Source organism: Pongo abelii, chromosome 1, assembly GCF_028885655.2.
Source record: "Pongo abelii isolate AG06213 chromosome 1, NHGRI_mPonAbe1-v2.0_pri, whole genome shotgun sequence".
Classification (NCBI taxonomy): Eukaryota; Metazoa; Chordata; class Mammalia; order Primates; family Hominidae; genus Pongo; species Pongo abelii.
In genome coordinates, this window is record NC_071985.2 from 119,022,434 (window position 1) to 119,049,393 (window position 26,960).

Here is a 26,960-nt window from a genome sequence, read left to right on the forward strand (position 1 = left end):
TTGGTGTGATTTTTAAGGGTTATCAGAGGGCTTGCTTACTCAAAATGTTGTCTTCACTGTCTGTTTTGTTACCTGTGAATGCAGTAATCTATCATGGAAGTATTCTGTTTTTTGTTTTGTTTTGTTTTGTTTTGAAACGGAGTCTCATTCTCTCACCCAGGCTGGAGTGCAGTGGCACGATCTTGGCTCACTGCAACCTCTGCCTCTTGAGTTCAAGCGATTCTCCTGCCTCAGCCTTCTGAGTAGCTGGGATTACAGGTGCCCGCCGCCACACCCAGCTAATTTTTGTATTTTATTAGAGACAGGGTTTCACCATGTTGCCCAGGCTGATATCGAATTCCTGACCTCAGGCCTCAGGCATGAGCCATCGCACCTGGCCTGATTTCCTTTCTTTTGGTTATATACCTAGCAGTGGGGTTGCTGGATCATATGGTAGTTCTATTTTTCTTTATTTGAGGAACCTCCAAGCTGTTCTTCATAGTGGTTGTACTACTTTACATTTCCACCAACAGTGTACGGGGGTTCCCTTTTCTCCATATCCTCTCCAGCATTTGTTACCATCTGTCTTTCGCATAAAAGCCATTTTAACTGGAGTAAGATGATATCTCATTGTGGTTTTGATTTGCATTTCTGTGATCAATGATATGAGTACCTTTTCATATACCTCTTTACCATTTGTATGTCTTCTTTTGAGAAATGTCTATTCAGATCTTTTGCCCATTTTAAAATCAGATTATTAGATTTTTTTCTATAGAGTTGTTTGAGCTCCTTATATATTCTGGTTATTAATCCCTTGTCAGATGGATAATTTGAGACTTTCTCTCATTCTGTGAGTTGTCTTTTCACTTGGTTGATTGTTTCCTTTGCTATATAGATGCTTTTTAACTTGATGTGATCTCATTTGTCCATTTTGCTTTGGTTGCCTGTGCTTGTGGAGTATTATTTAAGAAATCTTTGCCCAGACCAATATCTGGAGAGTTTCCGTAATGTTTTCTTTTAGTCATTTCATAGTTTGGGGTCCTAGATTTAGTTCTTTAATTAACTTTTATTTGATTTTTGCATATAGTGAGAGATAAGGGTCTAGTTTCATTCTTCTGCATGTGGATATTCAGTTTTTCCAGCACCATTTATTGAAGAGACTGTCCTTTATCTAATGTATGTTCTTGGCATCTTTGTCAAAACTGAGTTCACTGTTGGCTGGGCACAGTGGCTTATGCCTGTAATCCCAGCACTTTGGGAGGCTGAGGCGGGGGGATCATTTGAGGTCAGGAGTTCAAGACCAGCCTGGCCAACATGGCCAAACCTTGTCTCTACTAAAAATACAAGAATTATCCGGGCGTGGTGGTGGGCACCTGTAATCCCAGCTACTCGGGAGGTGGAAGCAGGAGAATCGCTTGAACCTGGGAAGCAGAGGTTGCAGTGAGTCAGGATCTCACCACTTTACTCCAGCCTAGGTGACAGAGTGTGACCCTGTCTCAAAAAAAAAAAAAAAAAATGAGTTCACTGTAGATGTATGGATTTATTTCCGGGTTCTCAATTCTGTTCCACTGGCCGATGTGTTTTTATGCCACTACCATGCTCCTTTGGTTACTATAGTGCTGTAGTACAATTTGAAGTCAGGTAATGTGATTCCTTCAGTTTTGTTATTTTTTACTTAGGATAGCTTTAGTTATTCTGGGTCTTTTGTGATTCCATATAATTTTTATTTTTATTTATTTATTTTTTTTTTGAGACGGAGTCTTCCTCTGTCACCCAGGCTGGAGTGCAATGGCGTGATCTCGGCTCACTGCAACCTCTGCCTCCCAGGTTCAAGCAATTCTCCTGCCTCAGCCTCCCATGTAGCTGGGATTACAGGTGCCCACCACCACGCCTGGCTAATTATTTTTTTTTTTGTATTTTTAGTAAAGATGGGGTTTCACCATGTTGGCCAGGCTGGTCTTGAACTCCTGACCTCAGGTGATCTGCCCACCTCGGCCTTCCAAAGTGCTGGGATTACAGGTGTGAGCCACCATGCCTGGCCAATTCCATATAAATTTTAGGATTGTTTTTTCTATTTTTGTGAAGAATGTCATTGTTATTTTTATAGGGATTGCATTGAATCTGTAGATTGCTTTGGTTAATATGGATATTTTTAATAATAGTCATTCTTCCAGTTCATAAACTATGGAATATCTTTGCATATTTTTTGTGTTCTCTTCAATTTCTTTTTTTCTTTTTTTTTTTTTGAGACAGAGTCTCGCTCTATCGCCGAAGCTGGAGTGCAGTGGCATGATCTCGGCTCACTGCAAGCTCCATCTCCTGGGTTCACGCCATTCTCCTGCCTCAGCCTCCTGAGGAGCTGGGACTACAGGCACCCTCCACCGCGCCTGGCTAATTTTTTGTATTTTTAGTAGAGACGGGGTTTCACCATGGTCTCAATCTCCTGACCTCGTGATCCACCCGTCTTGGTTTCCCAAAGTGCTGGGATTACAGGCGTGACCCACCGCACCCAGCTGTGTTCTCTTCAGTTTCTTACATCTATGTTTTATAGTTTTCATTATAGAGGTCTTTCACTTCTTTGGTTAATTGCTAGGTGTTTAATTTTATTTGTAACTATTAGAAATTGTGTAACTTTCTTGATTTCTTTTTTAGATTGTTTGCTGTTGGCATATAGAAATGCTATTGATTTTTGGCTGGGTGCAGTGGCTCACGCCTGTAATCCCAGCACTTTGGGAGGCCAAGGTGGGTGGATCACGAGGTCAGGAGATTGAGACCATCCTGCTTAACATGGTGAAACCCTGTCTCTACTAAAAATACAAAAAAAAAAATTAGCCGGGCGTGGTGGCGGGCACCTGTAGTCCCAGCTACTTGGGAGGCTGAGGCAGGAGAATGGCATGAATCCGGGAGGCGGAGTTTGCGGTGAGGCGAGATCATGCCACTGCACTCCAGCCTGGGCGACAGAGCAAGACTCCGTCTCAAGAAAAAAAAAAAAAAAGAAAAAAGAAATGCTATTGATTTTTATGTCAATTTCATATCCTGCAACTTTAATGAATTTATCAGTTCTGATAGTTTTTTGGTGGTATCTTTAGGTTTTTCCAAATATAAAATCTTATTATATGTAAACAAAGGTAATTTGAATCTTCTTTTCCAATTTGTAGGCCTTTCATTTCTGTCTCTTGTCTGATTGCTCTAGCTAGGACTTCTAGTACTATATTGAATAACAGTGATGAAAGTGGGCATCTTTGTCATTTTCCAGATCTTAGAGGAAAGGCTTTCAGTTTTTCCTCATTCAGTATGATACCAGCTGTGGGTCTGTCATGTGACTTGACTTTTATTCTTTTGAGATATGTTCCTTCTATACCCTGATTTTTGAGAATTATTATCATGCAGGGATATTGAATTTTATCAAATGCTTTTTCATCATCATTTGAAATGATTATATGGTTTTTTTCCTTCATTCTTTTGGTATGATGTGTCACATTAATTGATATTTATGTATGTTGAACCATCCTTGCATCCCTGGTATAACCCTACTTGGTCATGATGAATGACCTTTTTATTTATTTATTTTATCTTATTGTTATTAATATTTGAGACAGAGCCTTACTCTGTTGCCCAGGCTTGAGTGCAGTGGCGTGATCTTGGCTCACTGCAAACTCTGCTTCCCAGTTCAAGTGATTCTTGTGTGTGAGCCCCCCATGTAGCTGGGACCACAGGCATGTGCCACCACATCCCTCTAATTTTTTGTATTTTTTGTAGAGGTGCACAGAAGTCAAGTATTGAGATTTGAGAACCTCTGCCTAGATTTCACAGGATGTATGGAAATGCTTGGATGTCCAGGCAGAAGTTTGCTGCCGGGGCAGGGCACTCATGGTGAACCTTTGCTAGGGCAGTGTGGAAGGGAAATGTAGGGTGGGCACCTGCACATAGAGTTCTCACTGGGGCACTGCCTAGTGGAGCTGTGAGAAGAGGGCCACCGTCCACAAGACCCCAGAATGGTAAATCCACTGATAGCTTGCATTGTGCACCTGGAAAAGCCGTAGACACTCAACACCAGCCCGTGAAAGCAGCCAGGAGGGAGGCTGTACCCTCCTGGTGATACTTGATATCATTTTAATTTTCTGGAATGTTTTAAGACTTGTTTTGTGGCCATAATATGGTATATCCCTGAAAATGATTCATGCACTGAGGAGAAAAATGTGTATTCTATAGCCAGTAGGTAAAATGTTCAGTAAATGTCTGTCAGGTCTATTTGGTCTGTAGTGTAGATTAAGTCCAATTTTTTTTGTTGATTTTTCTATTTGAATGATCTGTCTAATACTGAAAATGAGGTTGAAGTCTCCAGCTATTATTGTATTGGAGTCTGTCTCTCTCTTTAACTCTAATAATATTTGCTAAAGCAAATATTTGCTAAAGCACTTTGGGAGGCCAAGGTGGGTGGATCACCTGAGGTCAGGAGTTCAAGACCAATCTGGCCAACATGGTGAAACCCCGTCTCTACTAAAAAAAATACAAAAATTAGCCAGGCATGATGGTGAGTACTTCTAATCTCAGCTACCTGGGAGGCTGAGGCAGGGGAATTGCTTGAACCCAAGAGGCGGCATTTGCAGTGAGCTGAGATCAGCCACTGCACTCCAGCCTGGGTTACAGAACGAGACTCTGTCTCAAAAAAAAAAGAAAAAGAAGAAAAGAAAAACCCATTTTCTGGGGAGAAATTCAAACTGGCTGCAGAAATTTGCATAAGTAGCAAGGAGCCTAACATTAATACCCAAGCAAAGGGGAAAATGTTTCCAGGCCATGTCAGACACTTTCATGGCAGCCCCTCCCATCACAGGCCTGGAGGCCTAGGAGGAAAAAGTGGTTTCATGGGCCGGACCCAGGGTCCCCATGCTGTGTGCAGCCTTGGGACTTGGTGTCCCATGTCCCAGTTGCTCCAGCCGTGGCTGAAAGGGGCCAATATACAGCTCAGGCTGTGGCTTCAGAGGGTGGAAGCTCCAAACCTTGGCAGCTTCCATGTGGTATTGAGCCTGCAGGTGCACAGAAGTCAAGAATTGAGGTTTGGGAACCTCTGCCTAGATTTCAGAAGATGGATGCTCAGGCAATAGTTTGCTGCAGGGGCAGGGCACTCATGGAGAACCTCTGTGAGGGTAGTGTGGAAGGAGAAAGGTGGGGTCATAGCCCCCACACAGAGTCCCTACTGGGGCACCGCCTAGTGGAGCTGTGAGAAGAAGGCCACCATCCTCCAGACCCCAGAATGGTAGATCCATCAACAGCTTGCACTGTGCTCCTGGAAAAGCCTCAGACACTCAACACCAGCCTGTGAAAGCAGCCAGGAGGGAGGCTTTACCTTGCAAAGCCACAAGGACAGAGCTGCCCAAGACCATGTGAACCCACCTTTTCCATCAGCGTGACCTGGATGTGTGAGACCTGGAGTCAAAGGAGATCATTTTGGAGCTTTAAAATTTGACTCCCCCACTGGATTTCGGACTTGCAAGGGCCCTGTAACCCCTTTGTTTTGGCCAATTTCTCCCATTTTGAACATCTGTATTTACCCAATATTTGTATCCTCATTGTATCTAGGAAGTAACTAGCTTGCTTTTGATTTTACAGGCTCATAGGTAGAAGGGACTTGCCGTGTTTCAGATGAGATTTTGGACTCTGGACTTCTGGGTTAATGTTGAAATAAGACTTTGGGGGAGTATTGGGAAGGCATGATTGGTTTTGAAATGTTAGGACATGAGGTTTGTAGAGGCAAGGAGCAGAATGATATGGTTTGTCTGTGTCCCCACCCAAATCTCAACTTGAATTGTATCTCCCAGAATTCCAGTGGGTTGTGGGAGGACATGAGGTTTGTAGAGGCAAGGAGCAGAATGATATGGTTTGTCTGTGTCCCCACCCAAATCTCAAGTTGAATTGTATCTCCCAGAATTCCAGTGGGTTGTGGGAGGGGCCCAGGGGGAGGTAATTGAATCATGGGGGCTGGTCTTTCCCATGCTATTCTTGTGATAGTGAATAAGTCTCACGAGATCTGATGGGTTTATCAGGGGTTTCCGCTTTTGCTTCTTCCTCATTTTCTCTTGCCGCCACCATGTAAGAAGTGCCTTTCACCTCCCGCCATGATTCTGAGGGGCCTCCCCAGCCATGTGGAACTGTAAGTCCAGTTAAATCTCTTTATCTTCCCAATCTTGGGTATGTCTTCATCAGCAGCATGAAAACGAACTAATACACTACTCCTGCTAATTTTTAGTTTCTTTTGGGATGCAATATCTTTTTCCGTCCCCTTATTTTCAGCCTGTGTGTATCTTTATAGGTAAAGTTTGTTTCTTGTAGGTAACAGATCATGGATTTTGTTTTTTTAATTCATTAAGCCACTCTATGTCTTTTGATTAGAAAGTTTAGTTCATTTACATTCCATGCCATTATTGATAAGTAAGGACTTACTCCTGCCACTTTGTTAGTTGTTTTCTGGTTCATTTGTGATCTTCTCTTCTTTCTTTCCTTCTTATCTTCCTCTTAGTGAAGGTGATTTTCTCTAGTGGTATTTTAAAATTTATTTCTTTTTATTTTTTATGTATCTGTTATTATTTTTTTAATTTGGGGTTACATTGAGGCTTGCAAATAATATTTTATAACCTATTATTTTTCAACTGATAACACCGATTGCATAAACAAGCAAACAATCTCATAAACCAGCAAAGAGAAAAGTAATAAAAACTGTACACTTGCACTCTGTCCCCTTGCTTTTTAACTTTTTGTTGTTTGTATTTATATCTTATTGTACTGTGTATGTCTTGAAATGTATTCTTTTAAATTGGCTCATCTTTTAGTCTTTCTATTGAAGATATGAGTCGTTTACACACAACAATTACAGGGTTATAATATTCTGTCTTTTTTGTATATTTACTATTACTAATGAGTTTTGTACCTTCAGATGATTGCTTATTGCTCATTAATGTCATTTCTTTCAATTTGAAGAACTCCCTTTTGCATTTCTTGTAGGCAGGTCTGTTGTTGATGAAATCCTTCAGCTTTTGTTTTTTTCTGGGGATGTCTTTATTTTTCCTTCTTGTTTGAAGTTTATTTCTGCTGGGTATAGTATTGTAGGATAAAAAGGTTTTTCATTTAGCAGTTTAAATATGTCAGACCGGCTGGACATAGTGGCTCATGCCTATAATCCCAGCACTTTGGGAGGTCAAGATGGGAGGATTGCTTGAGGCCAGAAGTTCCAGACCAACCTGGGCAACATTAGGGAGACCCAGTCTCTACAAAAATAAAAATAAAAAATCAGCTGGATGTGGTGACATGTGCCTGTGGTTCCAGCTATGCTGGAGGTTGAGACAAGAAGATCACCTGAGCCCAGGACGTTGGGGCAGTAGTGAGCTGTAATTGTGACAGTGAACGCCAGCCTGGGCAACGGAGATCCCCATCTCAAAAAAAAAAAAAAAAAAAAAAAGTGAAAAATAAGTAAGTAAATAAATATGTCATACCACTCTCTCCTAGCCTGTAAAGTTTGCACTGAGAAGTCTGCTGCCAGACATATTGGAGCATCTTTGTATGCTATTTGTTTCTTTTCTCTTGCTGCTTTTAGGATCCTTTCTTTATCTTTGATCTTTAAGGGTTTGATTGTTAAATGCCTTGAGGTATTCTTCTTTGTGTTAAATCTGTTTGGTATTGTATGACCTTCTTGTACTTGAATATTGGTATCTTACTCTAGATTTGGGAAGTTTCCTGTTATTATCCCTTTGAATAAATTTTATACTCCTATCTCTCTCTCTACCTCCTCTTTAAGGTCAGTAACTCTTAGATTTGCTGTTTTGAGGCTATTTTCCAGATCTTTTAGGTGTGTTTCATTCTTTTTTATTCTTTTTCTTTTGTCTCCTCTGTGTCTTTTTAAATAGACTGTCTTCAAGCTCACTAATTCTTTCTTCTGCTTGATCAATTCTGCTGTTAAGAGACTCTGATGCATTTCTTCAGTATGTCAGTTGCATTTTTCAGCTCCAGAATTTGTTTGATTTTTTTTTTAGTTATTTCACTCTCTTTGTTAAATTTATCTGATAGGATTCTGAATTCCTTCTGTCTATTCTCGAATTTGTTTGAGTTTCCTCAAAATAGCTTTTTTTTTTTTTTTTCGAGACAGGGTTTCACTGTCATTGCTCAGGTTGAAGTGCAATGGTACAATCTCGGCTCACTGCAAACTCCACCTCCTAGGCTCAAGTGATCCTCCTGCCTCAGCCTTCCAAGTAGCTGGGGCTACAGGCACATGCCATTGCACCCAGCTAATTTTTGTATTTTTTGTAAAGACGAGGTTTTGCCATGTTGCCCAGGCTGGTTTTGAACTCCTTAGCTCAAGTGATCCACCTGTCCCTTGGCCTCCCAAACTGCTAGGATTACAGGCATAAGCCACTGTGCCTGGCTAAAAATAGCTATTTTGAATTTTCTGTCTCTAAGGTTGTATATTTCTGTCTCTCTGGAATTGGTCACTGGTATCTTATTAGATATTGGTGAGGTCACGTTTTCTTCGATGGTCTTGATGCTTGTGGATGTTCATTAGTGTCTGCACATTGAATGGTTAGATGTTTATTGTAGTCTTCATAGTCTGGGCTTCTTTGTACCTGTCCTTCTTGGGAAGGCTTTCCAAGTATTTGAGGGGAATTGGGTGTTGTGATCTAAGTCTTTGGTCACTGCAGCTGTATCTGCATTAGGGGGCACCCTAAGCCCAGTAATGTGGCTCCTGCAGACTTGTAGAGGTTACTGCCTTGGTGGTCTTGGGTCAGATCTGGGAGAATTCTCTGGATTACTGGGGAGAGACTCTTGTTCTCTTCCCTGACTTTCTCCCAAACAAGTGGAGTCTCTTTCTCTCTGTGCTGAGCTGCTTGGAGCCAGGAGGAGTGACACAGCACCCCTGTGGCCATTAATACTGGGACTGGCCTGGGTCAGGCCTGAAGCCAGCACAGCACTGGGTCTTGCCCAAGGTCCACATGGTGACCACTTGCCTGTCTACCACCTATGTTTACTCAAAGCCCAAGGGCACTACAATCAGCAGGTGGCAAATCCAGCCAGGCTTATGTCCTTCCTTTTAGGGCAGCAAGTTACCCCTGGCTCTGGGCAGATCCGGAGATGCTGTCAGGGCCTGGCGTTGAGAACCTTAGGAATCTTCCTGTCATTCTGTTCTACAGCAGCTGAGCTCACACCCAAACCACAAGACAAACTCCTTCTCATTCTTCTCTCCCGTTTCCTCAAGCAGAGGAATCTCTCCCCATGGCCACCGCTGCCCCAGGCCTGCAGCAAGTACTGCAAGGCTGTCGCCGATATTCACTCAAGGTCCAAGGGCTCTTTGGTCAGCTTGTGGTCAATGCTGATAGGCCTGGGTATCTCCCTTCAGGGCAATGGGCTCCCCTCTGGCCCAGAGTGGGTCCAGAAATACCATCCAGGAGCCAAGGCCTAGAATCAGGGACCTCAAGAGCACACTTGGTGTTCTACCCCACTGTGGTTGAGCTTGTACCCTTCCTGTAAGACAGAGTCCCCTTTACTCCCGAGATCAGACGAGATTGGGCGCGTTCAGGGTGGTATGGCCGTAGACCCCTTTACTCTTCCCTCTCTTTTCCTCAAGCAGAAAGAGTCTCTCCCTGTAGCCACCGCAGCTGGGAATATACTGGGTCACTCCTGAGGCCAGCATGGCTCTGAGTCTCACCCAATGCCCACAGTGAGTACTGCCTGGCTACCACTGTTGATTATACAGAGCCCAAGGGCTCTTTGGTCAGCAGGTGATGACTCCTGCAGGGACTGGATCCTTCCCTTCAAATGTGCTGGTTGCATTTTGGTCCAAGGTGTGTCTAGAAATGTCATCCATAAGCTAGGTCCTGGAATGGGGGCCTCAGGACTCTGGTCCCTTGTTCTACTCTGGCTGAGCTGGGATCCAAGTTGCAAGACAAGGTCCTTGTTATTCTTCTCTCTCTTCCTGGGCTGTGAACAACACTGCCTGGCTTTGCAGTAAGGGTGTCAAAAACGCACTCCCTGGCCACCCAGCTGGTGTCTCAGTAGGTCATGTGCACCCTAAGTCTACTGGGCTAGTGGAGTGGCAGTAACAGACGATATAAGGTAGGAGTTGCATTGTGTCTGAGAAGATGTGGAGAGGACTGTGAACCTACTTTTGTGCAACACTGAAAAGTATATGCTTCCTTTCAGTTAATTGACATGAGTCTTTGAAGAATAGACTCACATTCTGAGTCTGTGAGTGAATATTTTGTCATTCTACACCCTTACTTAGCAAGCTAAAGTCCTGAAAAATATGATTCCTGAATTTTCTTGATTTCCAGAATAATATAGCATATTCCTTAAAAGAAAGTGGTTTCATGAAAGGTGTTACTTTCAAAAAACTAATCATCTTTTCCTTTTTTAAAAAATAGGATTAAAAGAGTAAAATTAATATCTAACAAAGGGACTGAAACTGACAATGACCCAAGTTGTGTCCATCCTATCATTAAGAAGAGACAATGTCGACCAGAGATTAGAATGTGGCAAACAAGAGAGAAAGCAAAATCTTCAGATGGAGAAAAGTGTCGTAGGGTAAGATTTAGATGGATTTAACAAGGGTTTTTTTTCCCCATGTAACATTTTCCTATTAAGATTCTGTTAGAGATATAAAATAGGTACTAGTAGGTTTATAAATTTGTCCTAACAAGTAAAACCACAGGATATGAAAAGAAGATACCACATGAAGACTGGAACTTAGTCTTAAAATTTCTAGTACTAGACTTGTTATTAGTTTTGCGAGTTATCCAGCCTTAGCAGTAGGCTGGTAGATTTAATCAACAGATTAGTGAAGAGGGTGCTGGGTCATATTCCAGAGAAGCAGTGATAGTATAGTAAGAGTTTGGGAAATTATTTTGTAGGTTTAAGTAGAGATGATCTGCTCTATGTCTAAAACTAGCTACACACTTTTACTTTATAGTCTTAAACTGCTTTCTTATTGGTTAGATTGTGGCATTTAGTCTAAGAATTATTGAGCCGTTACTATAACCAGACATTGTTCTGAGTACTTTACATATACTAACTTATCTCATTTATTTTCAACAAACCTGTGAAATAGATGCTTTTATTACCATTTCTTTTCAGATGAGGGAACTCAGCTCCAAACAGATTTAGTAAATTGCTCAAAGTTATGTATCTAGTAAGTAGACGAGCTGTGATTCAGGCTTAGAGTTTGACTTGAGTCTTGGTTTTTGAATACTACATAACACTGCTTCTTCATTTAGGATATTTAGTTTCAACTTAATATTTTTCTTAACTGAGATTAAGTAATATGGATTTGTTCAGTTTTGGGTTAGTTTACTTTTGCTGCTTGGTAGTTTTTGTATTTTTTTTTTTTTTTAACACATGCAGCTTATTAGAATATTTTGGGCTGTTCCCTGTGAAGGTATTGCTGTTCTCTTTGTAGGAGGCTTTTAGGCGTTTGGGTAATGGGGTGTCTGATGACCTGTCAAGTGAAGAAGATGGTGAAGCACGGACACAGATGATATTATTGCGTAGGAGTGTGGAAGGGGCCTCAAGTGACAATGGTTGTGAAGTTAAGAATAGAAAATCAATACTTTCAAGGCACCTAAACTCTCAGGTAATTTCTATTTTAGTTTATGAAAGTATAGGACTGAATCATTGAAGTTAGTAACAAAGCATTTAACATATTTTCCTATTGCTTGTTGGTTTGATTTTTGGCAGGTAAAGAAGACCACTACAAGGTGGTGTCATATTGTGCGGGATTCAGATAGTCTGGCTGAATCAGAATTTGAATCAGCAGGCTTCAGCCAGGTAAAGTATCCCTTCGAGAAATCAAGGTATATTTTTGAGTGTAATAACTTTATCCATTCCTTTTTTTATTGGTTGCCCTAAAGTAGCATTTACGTTAATATTTGCCAGCCCTTCCCTTGTCTCCAATTATCCATCTCCTTATCTAGCAGCTTTTAATGACTACACACCTAGAAAGAATATTTTCCTACATTGACCCTAAGCTTAAAAGTATCACAGATGATGCCCAGCAGGAGGTTACTTAATCCCTAAATAATGAGATTATTAAGTATTCACTTGGAATATGAAGTTTATTTTTAAACATCATAAATTGGATTGACACTGATGAAGACAGATTTTTGAGAAAGGAGTTCTGAAAGATGGGAGTAGTAAATCTCATCATGAGAGCTAAAGGGCATATTATATTATTTGGAAAATTGTAACTCAGAGGTGAGCAGAGTAGATGGTGGTGGTGTGGTTTTTTCTTTTATTTTGATTAACAAGGCAATTGTGGTCATGGAATAACTTTCATATTTATGTTTGTACTTTTCTTTGACTGATTATCCTTTAACATTTTGGAGCTGAGTCCTGTTCACGAGTAGGTCTGTAGTCAAGTTCACAATATTTAGAGTTGGGGTCACTGTGTGTGTATCAAAAAGCTCAGCTAAGCCAACTGAGTGGGTCATCTTGGTGTGCTTACAGGAATCACTCCCCTCCCAGAACACCTTAGTTGATCAGTTCCATAACTTGGCAATAGCTTCTTAGAGGGAGTCCTGCTTGCTAGAGACTGAATCAGAGTTTAACATTTAAATATTAAAATCTATTATTGGCTGGACATGGTGGCTCACGCCTATAATCCCAGCACTTTGAGAGGTTGAGGTGGGTGGATAGCTTGAGACCAGGAGTCGGAGACCAGCCTGGGCAACAAAATGAGACCCCATCTTTAAAAAAAAAAAAAAAAAAAAAAAAAAAAAATATATATATATATATATATATATATATATATATATATATATATATCTGGGTGTGATGGTATGCACCTGTAGTGCCAGCTACTCAGGAGGCTGAGGCAGGAGGATCATTTGAGCCCGAGTTTGAGGTTGCAGTGGGCTATGATCATGCCACTGCACTCCAGCCTGGGTGACAGAGCGCGACCCTGTATCAAAAAATAAAAAAGCATTATTGTTACGTGAAGCCCTGTGAAAAAATGAATTCATGGTGATTGACTTTTGAAGGCTTTCAAACCATTGCTGTAGATAAATTGTTTTAATTTTATTTCACATGTAATTATTTTTAAAGATGAATAACATTTTTTGCTTTTTGTTTTCCTTTAAAGGGCTCTAGATTGGGTGTGAGTGGTGGCTCTCGAAGCCTCAACATGTCAAGAAGAGACTCAGAAAGCACCCGCCATGACTCGGAGACGGAGGATATGTTATGGGACGACCTGCTACATGGCCCAGAGTGCCGGTCATCTGTCACCAGTGACAGTGAGGGGGCCCATGTGAATACCCTTCACTCAGGGACCAAACGTGACCCCAAAGAGGATGTTTTTCAGCAGGTCTGTGCAGGCATGATGAGAATAGCTAGTATTTATTCTGTTCTTACTGTGTGTCAGGTACTCTGTCATCTCATTTAACTTTACAATAATCCTGTAGGGTAGATACTATTATTATCCCCAGTTTAGAGGTGAGGAAACTAAGCATAGCCTATAAGTGAAGATGTTGGGATTAGAACTCAGGGAGAAGTAATCTAGAGTTGCCCTAACCTAAATTTTTCTGTATATTACTTTTTCTTATTATTTTCCTTAGAATGGTCCTTAATGTGTATTTTATATTTTGTATGAGTAGAGTTTGCATATAGAGAATATACCTTATATTTTCATCAACATCACAGTGTTACATATGAATTACTAGGAAATGGTATTGCTTGCTTTTTGAACAATGCATAAAATAAATAATGCTTTTAATTTCAGGTTTTATATTAATATCATAAAATCAGATAGCCATTAGAAGGTATTTCAACCTTCCAACCAATGTAGAGATTCATTCTACATCTGTGTAAATTTTTTACCATCTGTTATGTGGTGATAATAGTTCTTACTTCTTAGGAATAGTGTGAAATAGCTAATGAGATAATATAAAGTACATAGCATAATACCTGGCAAGAGTAAATGCCCAATAAATGTTAGCATTATTATTAATATCTCCATCAGATGATCAATTGGCCTCTTAAATACTTCTGGAGCTGGAGTGCTTGTTATTCAATGATACAGCTTATTCCACTTCTGGATAGATTGAATGATGAAGAAATAGTTCTCTTATCAACTTTTCAGTTGCTTAATGTTAATGATTGTTATGATTCTTAGGTTTTTGTTCTTTAGGCTAAATATTTCCACACTGGCTTGCAAATAGTGGATGATGGATATATATTTGTTTAATTATCAAATATTCTTGATTCAAAGATACCATTGATTTAGGTTATACATTTTCATTTAAAAAATTGCTTCATTAAATGTATATAATTTTTAAAAAATGAAGAAGAAACAGTGTAAATTTTCTCATTAAAGTTTTCTTTTTTCTTTTTTGGGACAGAGCTCACTCTGTTGCCCAGGATGGAGTGCAGTGGTGCAATCATGACTCATGGCAGCCTTAACCTCTCCAGCTCAAGTGATCCTCCCACCTCAGCCTCCTGATTAGCCACCATGCTTGGCTAATTTTTAAATTTTTTGTAGAGACAGGGTCACACTATGTTGCTTAGGCTGGTCTTAACTCCTGGGTTCAAACAGTCCTCCCACCTTAGCCTCCCAAAGTGTTGGGATTACAGGGGTGAGTCACCATACCTGGCTGTCATTAAAATTTTATGCTACTTTTTCTGATTTTGCAGTGAGGCTAAATATTTTTTGCATTCAGTCTGAAGATTCATCTAAATTACATTAGCTTTCAGTAGTTATGCATAGTATCATGATGATGTTGATCTCCTTAGCACTCCCCTACTTTGAGATTTGCAATATAATTTTAAGACATATATAAGAATAATTGAGTGTGGTAAACTCACCATGTCAAATGCAATAAATCATTTTCCAATCCTGTTCACCTAGCCTATTCTTCTTTTATTCCCTGTATTTCTTAATACCACACTACCCACCCAAGTCAAAAAGCTTGAAGTCATTCTTGACCCCGTTTTTTTTTTTAGATGGAGTCTTACTCTGTCACCCAGGCTGGAGTACAGTGGCACAGTTTTAGCTCATTGCAACCTCCGCCTTCCAGGCTCAAGTGATTCTCCTGCCTCAGCCTCCTGAGTAGCTAGGATTACAGGCGCCTGCCACCCGCCACCACACCTGGCTAATTTTTGTATTTTTAGTAGAGACGGGGTTTCGCCGTGTTGACCAGGCTGGTCTCGAACTCCTGACCTCAAGTGATCCACTCGCCTCGGCCTCCGAAAGTACTGGGACTACAGGCGTGAGCCACTGCGCCCAGCTGGCCTCATTCTTTCCACCCTTAATTGCTTATGTTCTTTTGATTCAGCTGTCTAAATACCTGCATCTCCCTGTTTCTGGTCGCCCTGCTTGGTGCAGGCCATCATCTTATTTCAACTGGATCATTACAGTAGCTTCTGTAGGGTTGCCTCTGTTCCTTTCATTTTCCTTGCTACAGCCAGAGTGATACTTCTAAAATACAAATCTGATAATGCCACTTCCTTTAAAATCCCTTTTTCTTCTTTCTGGATTGCTTGCTTCTGTTGCTTTATTTGTTCTAATACAGTCTCATCTCTGACCATTCCCTCCCTGCTCCTAACATGGTGAACTTCGACTCGACTAACCTTCTTTGTTTCTGATATGTACCAGGCCTCATGTGCCTCTGGGCCCTTACACGTACAGGTTTCTTTGCCTGGGACATAATTTTCTCTAATGCCAATTCTTTCGGTTTATTCCTTTTTATTTCCAGGCAGGTCTTGGCTTGAGTGATGCTTCCTTCAGGAAGCCTTTCCTATATACTCCTAAAGCACTCTTGCCTTTCCTTACCATGCTGTATAGTAACTTCCTTCAGAAGTCTATAAGCTCCTTGACAGCAAGGACATCTATCTTGTTCTCCATGTTATCCACAGGCATGATACATAGTAGGTGCTTAATATGAGTTGTATAAGTCAGTGAATCAATCAAATCAGTGATTCAAATCAATAAATGCTTGTTGGCATTATGCTAAGCATGGTGGTAGAAAGAGAAAAAATATGCCAGATGGTCCTTTTCTAGAAGGTTATCTTTTAGTTTGGGAACAAGATAATTATATAGGAAACAAATAGAGGACAACATAAAAGCACCATATAATAAGATGCTAATTTGTCTGATACAGACTGTAGAAGTTTCTCATTTCAGAGAAGGGCAAAGTTACTAAGACTGAGGCTGTCAGAGAGGACCATGTTGGTGAAATGGGACTTGAGCTAGTATTTAAAGAATAAGACATGATATGGCAGAGGAGGAGAGGGAGCTCTTTTCATTGTGACTGTCTCCACTTGAGCTTTTCTAAGCCTCACTAATTTTGTGTCCTGGTTAGACCAGAAACAGACTTAACTCCTCAGTCATTCATGTGATCTATAAGGACTTTTAGTATCTCTCTTCCTTTACTTCCTATTACTCCAGTGTAATCTCGTAGCTCTAGAAATTCTTTCTTAATGGCCCATGACTACACTAAGCTTATCCTCACTTCCATACCTTTAGAGAGAGAAGCAACCTTGGAGGTCATGGACTGCTATCTCTCCTCATAACAGAAGACATTTAGTCTCTCTCTAGATGAGAGAATGGTTTGGTAAAGAAAAATGGACCTAGCGAGCCGTGGTGGTATGTGACTATGGTCCTTGCTACACAGAAGGCTGTATAGAGGGAGGCAGATGGGAGGATTGCTTGGGCCCAGGAGTTTGAGACCAGCCTGGGCAACATAGTGACACCCTGTCTCAAAAAAAAAAAAAAAAAAAAAAGAGAGAAAGAAAAAAAGAAAGGACCAGCATTATAGAGGTGGTTATTAGAGTGTTGGCAAATGAATGGAGCCTGGGAAAGAAAAACTGATGGAGGCAAGAAAGCATGGATAGAAACAATTTTATATTTTTCTTCTCAGAATCATTTATTCTGGCTTCAGAATTCAAGTCCTTCCTCTGATCGAGTTAGTGCAATAATCTGGGAGGGGAATGAGTGCAAAAAGATGGATATGTCTGTGTTGGAAATAAGTGGCATCATCATGAGTAGGGTAAGACTGAATATGTTTTCAGATTTTTCAAAAAATATACTAAGTGATCAGGAGCTATTTTATAAGAATCTCTTAGTGATTAAAACAGTATGATTCTGCTTTTGAAGCACATATATATATATCATATTATATATAATATCATTATTAACATATATATGTAATTTTGTAGTCAGAGTCTTTACATGGTAGTATATACATTATTTGTTATACCTGGTCTCTATTAACATAATCAACTGTTCAGGTATGCTCTACAGATATTCCTTATCTCATTGAATCCCAATTTTTAATAAGATTTGAAAGTCATAAATCTATATGTCATTTGTATTTATACTCTTAGAATGTGTTTTTAATAGTCTAAATAGTGTTTGATAAATACTGCTTTGTAACTCCATTTAGCTAACACAATAATGGTGGAAATTTTAAATTAATTCACAGGTCAATGCCTATCAGCAAGGAGTAGGTTATCAGATGCTGGGAAATGTTGTCACTATTGGATTAGCATTTTTTCCATTCTTACATCGACTTTTCCGTGAGAAGAGCCTTGACCAACTAAAGTCCATTTCAGCTGAGGAGATCTTGACTCTCTTTTGTGGGGCACCACCTGTTACACCTATTATTGTTTTGTCCATAATTAATTTTTTTGAAAGATTGTGTCTTACTTGGATGTTTTTTTTCATGATGTGTGTGGCAGAGAGAACATATAAACAGGTCAGTGGAGAAATAAGTAAAATTTTTTACCGGTTTTTGTATATGATATTCCATTGAGTTGTTTTTGTTCTCTTGATTTGGTCTCTCTTCAAGTTGATGTGGGCAATAAAGGATTGATAAGTGGACTTTTGATATTTGTGGATTTATTGTTTGTGTTATTGACTATTTACATATTACACGTTGTAATCTGAAATTTTGCCAGGCCCCATGTGTAGAATAAGTGGCTTAGCCAGTGAGTGAGCCTAGCCGACTGCTTAGCATCTGCACTCAGTGTCCCTTTTTTGTTTTTTATCCATAGAATAAAATAATTATCTACATGTGATAATGTTTTTGTGAAAAATGGCCAAGTGAGAAATAAATTTATTGAAATTTGATAAAAATTATGGATGGAGGGTTTAAAATATTGGTGATATGCAGAAGAAGTGTGATTTATTTATTTATTTTTTTTGAGACTAGGTCTTGCTCTATTGCCCAGGTTGGAGTGCAGTGGTGTGATCACGGCTCACTCCAGCCTTGACCTCCTGAGGATCAAGCAGTCCTTCCAGCTCAGCCTCCCCAGTAGCTAGGACTACAGGCCTGCGCCACCACACCCGACTAATTTTTTGTATTTTTGTAGAGGTGAGGTCTTACTTTGTTGCCCAGGCTTGTCTCGAACTCCAGGGCTCAAGTGATCCGCCCGTCTTTCCTCCCAAAGTGCTGGGATTACAGGGCATGAGCCACCATGCCCAGCCACAGAAATGTGATTCTGAATGGAAATTTTATTTGAGAATAAGCCAGAATCATGTATAAACATTTGAGTTTGTGAAGTAGTGGATCCACAAACGCCAACCATTCTTTGGGGGTCTCCAAAGAATATTCCTTGCAAATGTTGAGTGTACCACATTGTGAAGAAGTATGTTACTATGTAATGTGCTTTGGAAACAACAGGGTAATGAGCTATTAATGAAAATTTTCACTGCCCGTCTTACTGGTCACTGATTAGAACTTCATTCTTTTTAACATTTTTGTATTCTGGGAATATCGTTGGCAGTTATATGAATACACAGACACATATATACATTTCACTGTGATTTTTTTTAAACCTCTTCTAGAGATTTTTATTTGCAAAGCTCTTCAGCCATATTACTTCTGCCAGGAAAGCTAGGAAATATGAAATACCTCATTTCAGACTTAAGAAGGTGGAGAATATTAAAATATGGTTATCACTGCGTTCCTATCTAAAGGTGAGTTTTATTTGATTAACAGTACAGTATGTGTAAGAATATGCTCACTGAAGCTCCTGGCGCAGTTACTCAGTAGACAGTGTAGTTCTGGGTGTCAGGCAGATTATATCAGCAGCTGACAGACTTGCTGGACAGCAAGTTGGATGTCATATCTCTGCAAAGCTGGTAGGGGTAGGTAAAGAAGAGCTTAGAAAGGGAAAAGAAAATCTGAATTTCCTAGGGGCAAAGTGATAATTAAATAGTGCATATTTTTCTGACTTTTTTGGGAAATACTCCAGCTGAAAGTATGTCAATGAATCAGTCACCCTTAATTTGGAAATGCATGGATTTCAGTACTTAAAGTTGATGACGTCCAAAATATGTTAAAATCCTATCTCACAAACTTCTTATAAACATTATTTTCACATGAATGTAGTACAATTCAGAGTGTTAATAATGTGAGGGTGGTTGCTGTCTGCCAGTAACTAAAACATTAACACATGTGTCTCACTCCACAGAGACGGGGGCCACAGCGTTCAGTTGATGTGGTTGTATCCTCGGTCTTCCTACTGACACTTTCGATTGCTTTCATTTGTTGTGCTCAGGTAAAAGTTTCACATCTGCTTTAAGGAAAAATGAAAATTCTATCATAGAGTTCACTTTCTGTTTTAGACTTAGGTCACTGTCTTTAAGTATGTATTTTTAATGCATCTACATTTTTTACTATTTTGGATGTTTGGTAATTTTTCTAACCTTTCAAAATGGGAATACAAGTAATTCTGAAGTCCTTTCAAACTGTAAGATCGCTCTAATTTTAGTTGGTAATTATTAATTGATAATAAAACTATCATATGATTGCAAAGTACTGATTTTCTGACTACATTAGTCCTTCTGTATTTATTAGTTGTCACTCCAAGGTAGATCTTTCATTTCTTTCCCTCTCATTTATTCATTCATTTATTTATTATACTGTGGAATCATGTATTCTCATTTTTATACAGTGGGTTAAAATCTATTACTATAGGCTGGGCATAGCAGCTTAACACCTGTAATCCCAGCACTTTGGGAGGCTAATGTGGGAGGATTGTGTGAGGCCAGGAGTTGAAGACCAACCTGGGCAACATAATGAGGACCCATCTCTACAAAAAAAAAAAAAAAAAAAATCTGTTACTGTATTTGCTTGGATGCCTACATTGTCCCAAATTTGGCCAGTGGGAGCCCTTAGAAACCCCCTCCTGTATCCTTTTGACAGAGTCTATTTTTGTAAAGCACTTCTGTGCTTTCTGCATTAAAAGAAGTTACAGGTTTATCTTATACTTTTTGAATTTTATTGAATTTTAACGTAATTCTACTGTGGTCAAAGCATACTCTGAATATTTTCAGTCCTTTGAAATATGTAGAGGTTTACTTTGTTATCCAGCATATATTCAGTTTTATTAAATTTTCCATTAGCACATTGACAAGATTTGTATTCTGTCATTGTTGAGAGCAGTGTCCTTTATGTGTCAAATTACCTACATCCTTACTGAATTTTTTGGCTTATTCTGTCAGCCATTGGTAGAGGTGTGTTTAACTCTGATTGTGGATTTGTCTGTGTTTCCTCTTCTGTCAGTTTTTGCTTTATGTGTAACTGGGTACATCCAGATTTAGCTTTGTTATCCATCTTTTTGGGCAATTGACTTTTATGTCCTTTATAGTGATTTATTTTTTTTTCTGAATCCAGGATCCAATTCAGAATTACATATTGCATGTAATTGTCACGTCTCTTTAGTCTCCTTTAATCTGGAAAAATGTCAGGCTTTGCCTTTCATGACCCTACAAAATGTCTCTATTTGTAATGTTTCTTATTGATTTGATGTTAATTTCATTGCACCAGCTGTCTTGATTCATTTCTACATGTTATATCTTTGTCTACCTGTTTTTATTCTTTTGTTCTCATATTTTAGGTGTGTCTCTCATAATCAGCATTTCCTCTTATGGTTGCTTGGTGTTCGTTCATTCGTTCTTCTTCTTCTTTTTTTTTTGGTAGCTGGGACTACAAGCACATGCCACCTAGCCTGGCTAATTTTTAAATTTTTTGTAGAAGTGGAGTCTGGCTTTGTTCCCCAGGCTGGCCTCAAACTCCTGACTTCAAGGGATCCTCCTGCTTCGGCCTCCAAGAGTGCTGGGATTACAGGCATGAGACACTGTGCCCAGTTGGTTCCTTGTTTTTTAATCCATCCTCACAGTCTTAGATTTTGGAGTGTCTGGCCCATTTAAACTTAATGTTGTTACTATAACCACAAATATATTTGGTTCTTACTTTTTCTACCTGCTAATTTTCCTTTTTCACTCCTCTCGTCATCTTTTTATTAACCAAATATTTTTAAATATTCCACTTAATCCTATTAACTTGTTATATATTCTTTTACTATTGTTTTAAGTAGTAAAGAGATTACAACATGCATGCATAATTTTTTATAGTCTAATAAAATGATTAATTTATCACTCTCTTGATAATGCTAGGCCCTTAGAACAGTTTATCCCATTTACCTCTTCACCTTTTGTATTATTGTCCTTCACCTTAATTTTACATATATTTTAAAACCACAAGATGTAATTATTATTGTTTTGTGTAATTAATCATATTTACTCACATATTTACCTTTTCCATTGCTTCTTATTTCCTGAATTTCTATGTTTCTCTCTGGGATTATTTTCCTCCTACCTGAGTAACTCCTTTAGTATTTATTTTAGTGCCAGTCTGCTGGTGATGAATTCCCTCAGTTTTTGCTTGTTTGAAAATATATTTTATCACTTTCACTTTTGAATGATTTTTTTTTTTTTTTTTTTTTTTTTTACCAGGAATTGAATTCCAGGTTGCCAGTTATTTCCTTTCAGCACTTTTAGGATTCTATTGCTTTCTGATTTCCACATTTTATCTTGAGAAGTCTGCTGCTAGGGTGCCATGACAAGCCAAAACTAATATGAGTCATACTCAGTGGGGAGGCAGAAAACAAAGGTCTTGTAAGGCAATGGAGCTGACTAAGAGGAGTGGAGATGGGAGCCTACGTAGCCCTGGGGGAAGCGAGATGGAGAGGGCAGCTGCTTGGTGACTTCCTGTTTTTCACAAGGTTTCTGTGAGCATTATCTGTATGTTTTTCAGTAAATTCCATCTTACTTTGGGCTTGTTTGAGTAAATTTCTTTACTTTTAAATCAACAAATTTAAAAACAAAAACAAAAACCTTTTACCAGAAAATTTGACACATAATAGGCACTCAGTAAATGGTAGTTGCTGCTGCTATTGTTATTTGGAGCCTAAAACAGAATAAAGAACTGATCCTTAGGATTTTCTAGTCATACCAGTGGAATGAGCCACATGTTTTAGGGAGCTCACTTGACATAATGCAAAGTTATTACTTTGAATAATGGTTGCCATATAGTTGTGAGTGGACACACTGATAGTTAAAGTAGCTGCAAATGCATTTGTCTTATTTTATTTTTGGTATTTTCCTTCTTTGTTACTTCTAGACCCTTGCTAAAGGAGAAAATCTAGAAAACTTAGAGAAATATATAGTGATTAAATAAATAGGTAATATTTTATGAGTATTAAAGCTCTTCTGCTTTGAGTATTAAAATATTGGATTTTTGGAAATGTTCTTAAATTGACAGAGTAAAAGAGTAATTACATGATTTTAAGGTAAATGAAAAACTTAACTTTTTTTTGATCCTTTGTATAGGTTCTCCAAGGACATAAAACTTTCCTGAATGATGCTTATAACTGGGAGTTTTTGATCTGGGAAACAGCTTTACTACTTTTCTTATTGCGTCTGGCCTCACTGGGGTCTGAAACCAATAAGAAATACAGCAATGTTTCGATATTACTTACAGAACAGGTATTGATCAGTCCTGTCAATTGGGTTTAGTGGTTAGGGGTAGCGTAATACGCTGTAAGGTTCCTGCAGAGGATTCAGGGTTTAATCACTGTCTAGCTGTCACTTTCTAGCTACAGGACCTCACGAGTCACTTTGCTGCTCTGTAGTTGCTTATCCCTAATAAAATGGATGTAATATCTCCTCCTGCTCTGTGAGAATTAAGATCTAATGTATTGAAAAGACTTTGTATACTATAGAAAGATTTTTATTGGCAGTAATGGAGCATGCTTTTAATCTCATATTCTATGTCAAGTATTAGATCTTTAGAGTAATTGTCATTTAGCATGTATAATAAGCTTCTTGAATTCTTCTGTATCAGACATAGAATACATTATTCAGTGTTTGGAAAATACTTGGTTTTCAGTATGTGAATAGACACTAAGATTGAGAAATATCTCTTGTAAATACAGAGTAGTATAAAGTTTTTTAAAATTTTGTTTTTAATTTCAAGTTTTTCCATAAACTTTGAATAAAAACATTTATCATTCGTTTTTGTTTTTTTTTTGTCTTAGAATCATAATGGAGAATTCTTCCTACAAGGCAAAATATAAGGAATTAGTAAAGTAAAAGGAGCTATCTTCTTCCATTCCATAAATGTTTAATGAGGATGTTAGATTATCTAGGGGGATAGTGAGATGAATAAGATAGAGGTTTTGAACTCAAGGTGCTTACGTGCTAATTATGTTATGTTGCAAGTAATATTAAAATTTTTCATTGTTTTGATATTTAAATTGCTTCATCATTAATTTTTCATCATTAAGTAGTTTTTCTTTGCCAGAGGGAGACTGATCAGGAATGGGGGCTAGAGTACATGACATATGTTCTCTGTAGCAATAGCTATTGGAATTTCAAAATTTATTTTACTTGAAAACATGACCTTTGAAATATGCCAGATTTTATGCAGTATATATATTTTTTTCTAAGAAATTTACCTTAATTTCTATTCCTTCCCTTAGATTAATTTATATCTTAAGATGGAAAAAAAGCCAAATAAGAAAGAACAGCTTACTCTAGTAAACAATGTATTAAAGCTGTCCACCAAGTTGTTGAAAGTAAGTCATAGGCTGTGATACACTTTTACTATCATTTGAGTTAAATCAGTCTCTTCTCTGAGAAAACATTAAATGGCAGATGATACCTTGGGTTGGGAGGGGTCCTGGAAGTGGACTCTTCCACAGTGGCATCAGGGGTAGGGGTCACAGTGGTGGTTAGGACCAGAGCTGAGGTCACAGAGCTCCTGGAGGCAAGGTTAAGGACAAAGAGTGGCTCGCCATCACCAAGTTGGGTCATCTGGTCAAGGACATGAAGATCAAGTCCCTGGAGGAGATCTGCCTCTTCTTTGTGCATCAAGGACCAGGTTCAAGGCATTTGTCACCATTGAGGACTACAGTGGCTATGTTGGTCTGGGTGTTAGTGCTCCAAGGAGGTAGCCAGCACCATCCATGGGGCTATAATCATGGTCAAGCTCTTTATCCTCCCTGTGTGAGGAGACTACTGGGGGAACAAGATTAGCAAGCCCCACAGTCACACTACCCTTGCAAGGTGACTGGCAGCCTGCATCTCTGTGCTGGTGGCCTCATCCCTGCCTCCAGAGGCATTGGTACTGTCTTGGCCCCTGTGCCCAGGAACCTGCTGCTGATGGTGGATACCCACCACTGCTGCACTTTGACTGGGGACTGCGCTGCTACCCTGGCCAATTTTGCCAAGGGCACCTTTGATGCCATCTCCAAGACCTACAGCTATTTCACCCCCAACCTCTGGTAAGAGACATGTTCACCAAGTCTCCCTATCAGGAATTTAGTGACCATGGCCTAAAGACCCATACCAGACTCTCCATGTAGAGGACCCAGGCTCTAGCTATGACCACGATGTGGTGGTGTTATACCAGAAAAATAAAGTGAGTTAACCTGTTTTAAATACATTAATTAATGTTTTTCTTCTCAGAACCCAGTAAGAGATAGATGCTAGGCTGTGTAGATTCAAAATGCTGACCTGATGGTTTTGGGTTAATAACTACTATGAAAAAATTTCCAATTTTGTTACCCAGGTTCTGATGATTGCTGATGTCTGTCATATTTTATATATATGTGTGTGTGTGTGTGTGTATATATATATATATATATATATATATTAAACTACAAATGACATATTGCTCAAATCCACCTAAAAAAAATCTTGGTTAGTAGAAAAGTAGGTGAGAACACGTTATGGATTTTTTGAAGGTAGCTCTTTGAATATTAAGGAAAGACAGCCTTAAGCATTCATATATACCCAAGACAAAACACAGCAAGAAGTCACTGAGTAGCTATGAGAAAACATGTATCTCATTTCAATTCTTTGGTGTTTTTTGTAGGAGCTGGACACACCATTTAGACTCTATGGACTGACAATGAATCCCTTAATCTACAATATCACAAGAGTAGTTATCCTTTCTGCTGTCTCAGGTGTTATAAGTGATCTTCTAGGATTTAATATAAGAGTAAGTATCCCCACCACTCTGTAGCATCCTAGTCTTAAAAATTACTATGTACAGAAATCTGTGTTCTTCACACGTGTGTGTTTGTGTGTGTGTGTGTGTTTCTAGCATGGAAATAACTCTTGAGGTAAAGAAATAGGCATTTTGATTGGTGGTCCACAGGCTTTTCAGCTTCGGTTTTCTCATTTTACACAAATGTAACAGACAGTGCTCTTGAATGGAACAAAAAAAATCAAGTTTGAATTTCATATCAGTTTAATAGCCTGAGCTGGGTAATGGTCTTACTCTGATCCTGGGGAATGTACAGATGTAGAATGAATGAAAACCAGTACATGAACTGCATTGTATTATTTCTGATCCTGGAAGTTTTAAATGTTTTTTCTCTATGATGTTCTATAGTTGCTATTGCCAGACTTGATACATTTTCTTCTTTTATAAAGGATTCTTGGTTTATAGTCATGTAAGAGTACCTATAAATCCCACCTGGTTTTCCTAGAACTAACTTATTTTGGTGATTTTGTTTTCTTAGCTGTGGAAAATTAAATCATAAGCTGAGTTAAATGCCTGGACTCTCCCCTGGCTGGTATCAAAAGTTACCTATCAAGGAAAGAGATGACTGCAGAAACCAGTGAGATACCCATCTGCTTGTTCACATGCACAGGTGCTCTCAGCTCTGCCAAAGCGAATTAATGGTGTTTCCGGAGGAACAAGTCCTTTTCCAACTGGGTGTGCATGCTAAAAACCTGTATTTTCATGCTTTTCAAACAACATGGATAGTCAGCCAACTAAAGACTGTGTGTGTTGTGGTAACACAAGGACAATTTTGTAAGTTTGCGCTTTAGTACTGTGACAGTTATGTTTACTGGACATAGTCTTTTGGGAAACTATGGTAGATGCCCAAAGCATGAAGCAAATATCTTTTATTGGAAATATGCAAATTCAATACTTTTCCATTATAGTCTATAGAACTGGAGATTTCATTTCTCTATCAAAGAGAGATCTAGCAAACTATTTTAGGTTAAATCCGAATAAAAGAACTTTACTGGAGACTTTCAGTTTCTAGGTTTTCTTTGTTGTTGAAGGAAGAAAATTAACTTTTAAACTGTGAGTTTCTGTTAAACTGTGGAGAAATGTTTTGTTTGTTTACAATTTTGAGTTAATAACTGTATAGTTGTTGGCGAACAATGCATGCGTACAATATGCCATGTAATTCAGCATGAAAAATTTAAGTATATGCCTACTCATCCATTTCCATCATACAACATGGTTTCCAGATAGATCATCTGAGTTGTGGTTCCTAACACAGTGCTGTGTGTCCTATCACAAGCATCATTGATAGTTTATCTGTTGTGCAACTTAATGTATTAAACCCTCCGTACATTTTCAGGTCCTTGGTGTCTATAATCGGCCATCCCATGTCTCTGATGATATAGGTTCTGTAATGCAGCATCCTGTTATACACATGCATATACGTATGTTAATGAAAGCTCTAATAGTCTACTTATAATTCTTGCTCATTAAGTTACCTGCTTTGAAGAATCTCTCTCTCTTTTTTTTTTTTTTTTTTTTTTGAGGCAGAGTCTCGCTCTGTTGCCCAGGCTGGAGTGCAGTGGCACCATCTTGGCTCACTGCAACCTCTGCCTCCTGGGTTCAAGTGATTCT

The 26,960-nt window shown here is 39.0% G+C and overlaps 1 protein-coding gene across 10 annotated transcripts in view; it reads left to right on the forward strand.

The window, feature by feature from the left end:
* Positions 1–26,960, forward strand: part of PHTF1 (putative homeodomain transcription factor 1) — a 96,951-nt gene that overhangs the window by 34,514 nt on the left and 35,477 nt on the right. For 4 of the 10 annotated variants that reach the window (XM_063718049.1, XM_024231931.3, XM_054554060.2 and 1 more), the window contains 12 exons: positions 10,386–10,545; positions 11,417–11,590; positions 11,695–11,784; positions 13,097–13,318; positions 16,869–16,997; positions 17,433–17,705; positions 18,797–18,928; positions 19,426–19,512; positions 22,628–22,783; positions 23,779–23,874; positions 25,176–25,301; positions 25,828–26,345. In XM_063718049.1, the coding sequence (XP_063574119.1) occupies positions 10,386–10,545; positions 11,417–11,590; positions 11,695–11,784; positions 13,097–13,318; positions 16,869–16,997; positions 17,433–17,705; positions 18,797–18,928; positions 19,426–19,512; positions 22,628–22,783; positions 23,779–23,874; positions 25,176–25,301; positions 25,828–25,848 (1,666 nt within the window). In that variant the 3' untranslated portion in view covers positions 25,849–26,345. Of the gene's footprint in view, positions 1–10,385; positions 10,546–11,416; positions 11,591–11,694; positions 11,785–13,096; positions 13,319–16,868; positions 16,998–17,432; positions 17,706–18,796; positions 18,929–19,425; positions 19,513–22,627; positions 22,784–23,778; positions 23,875–25,175; positions 25,302–25,827; positions 26,346–26,960 lie in introns of those variants that run through there. The other 6 variants (XR_010137941.1, XR_010137940.1, XR_010137944.1 and 3 more) reach the window with 2 other exon arrangements.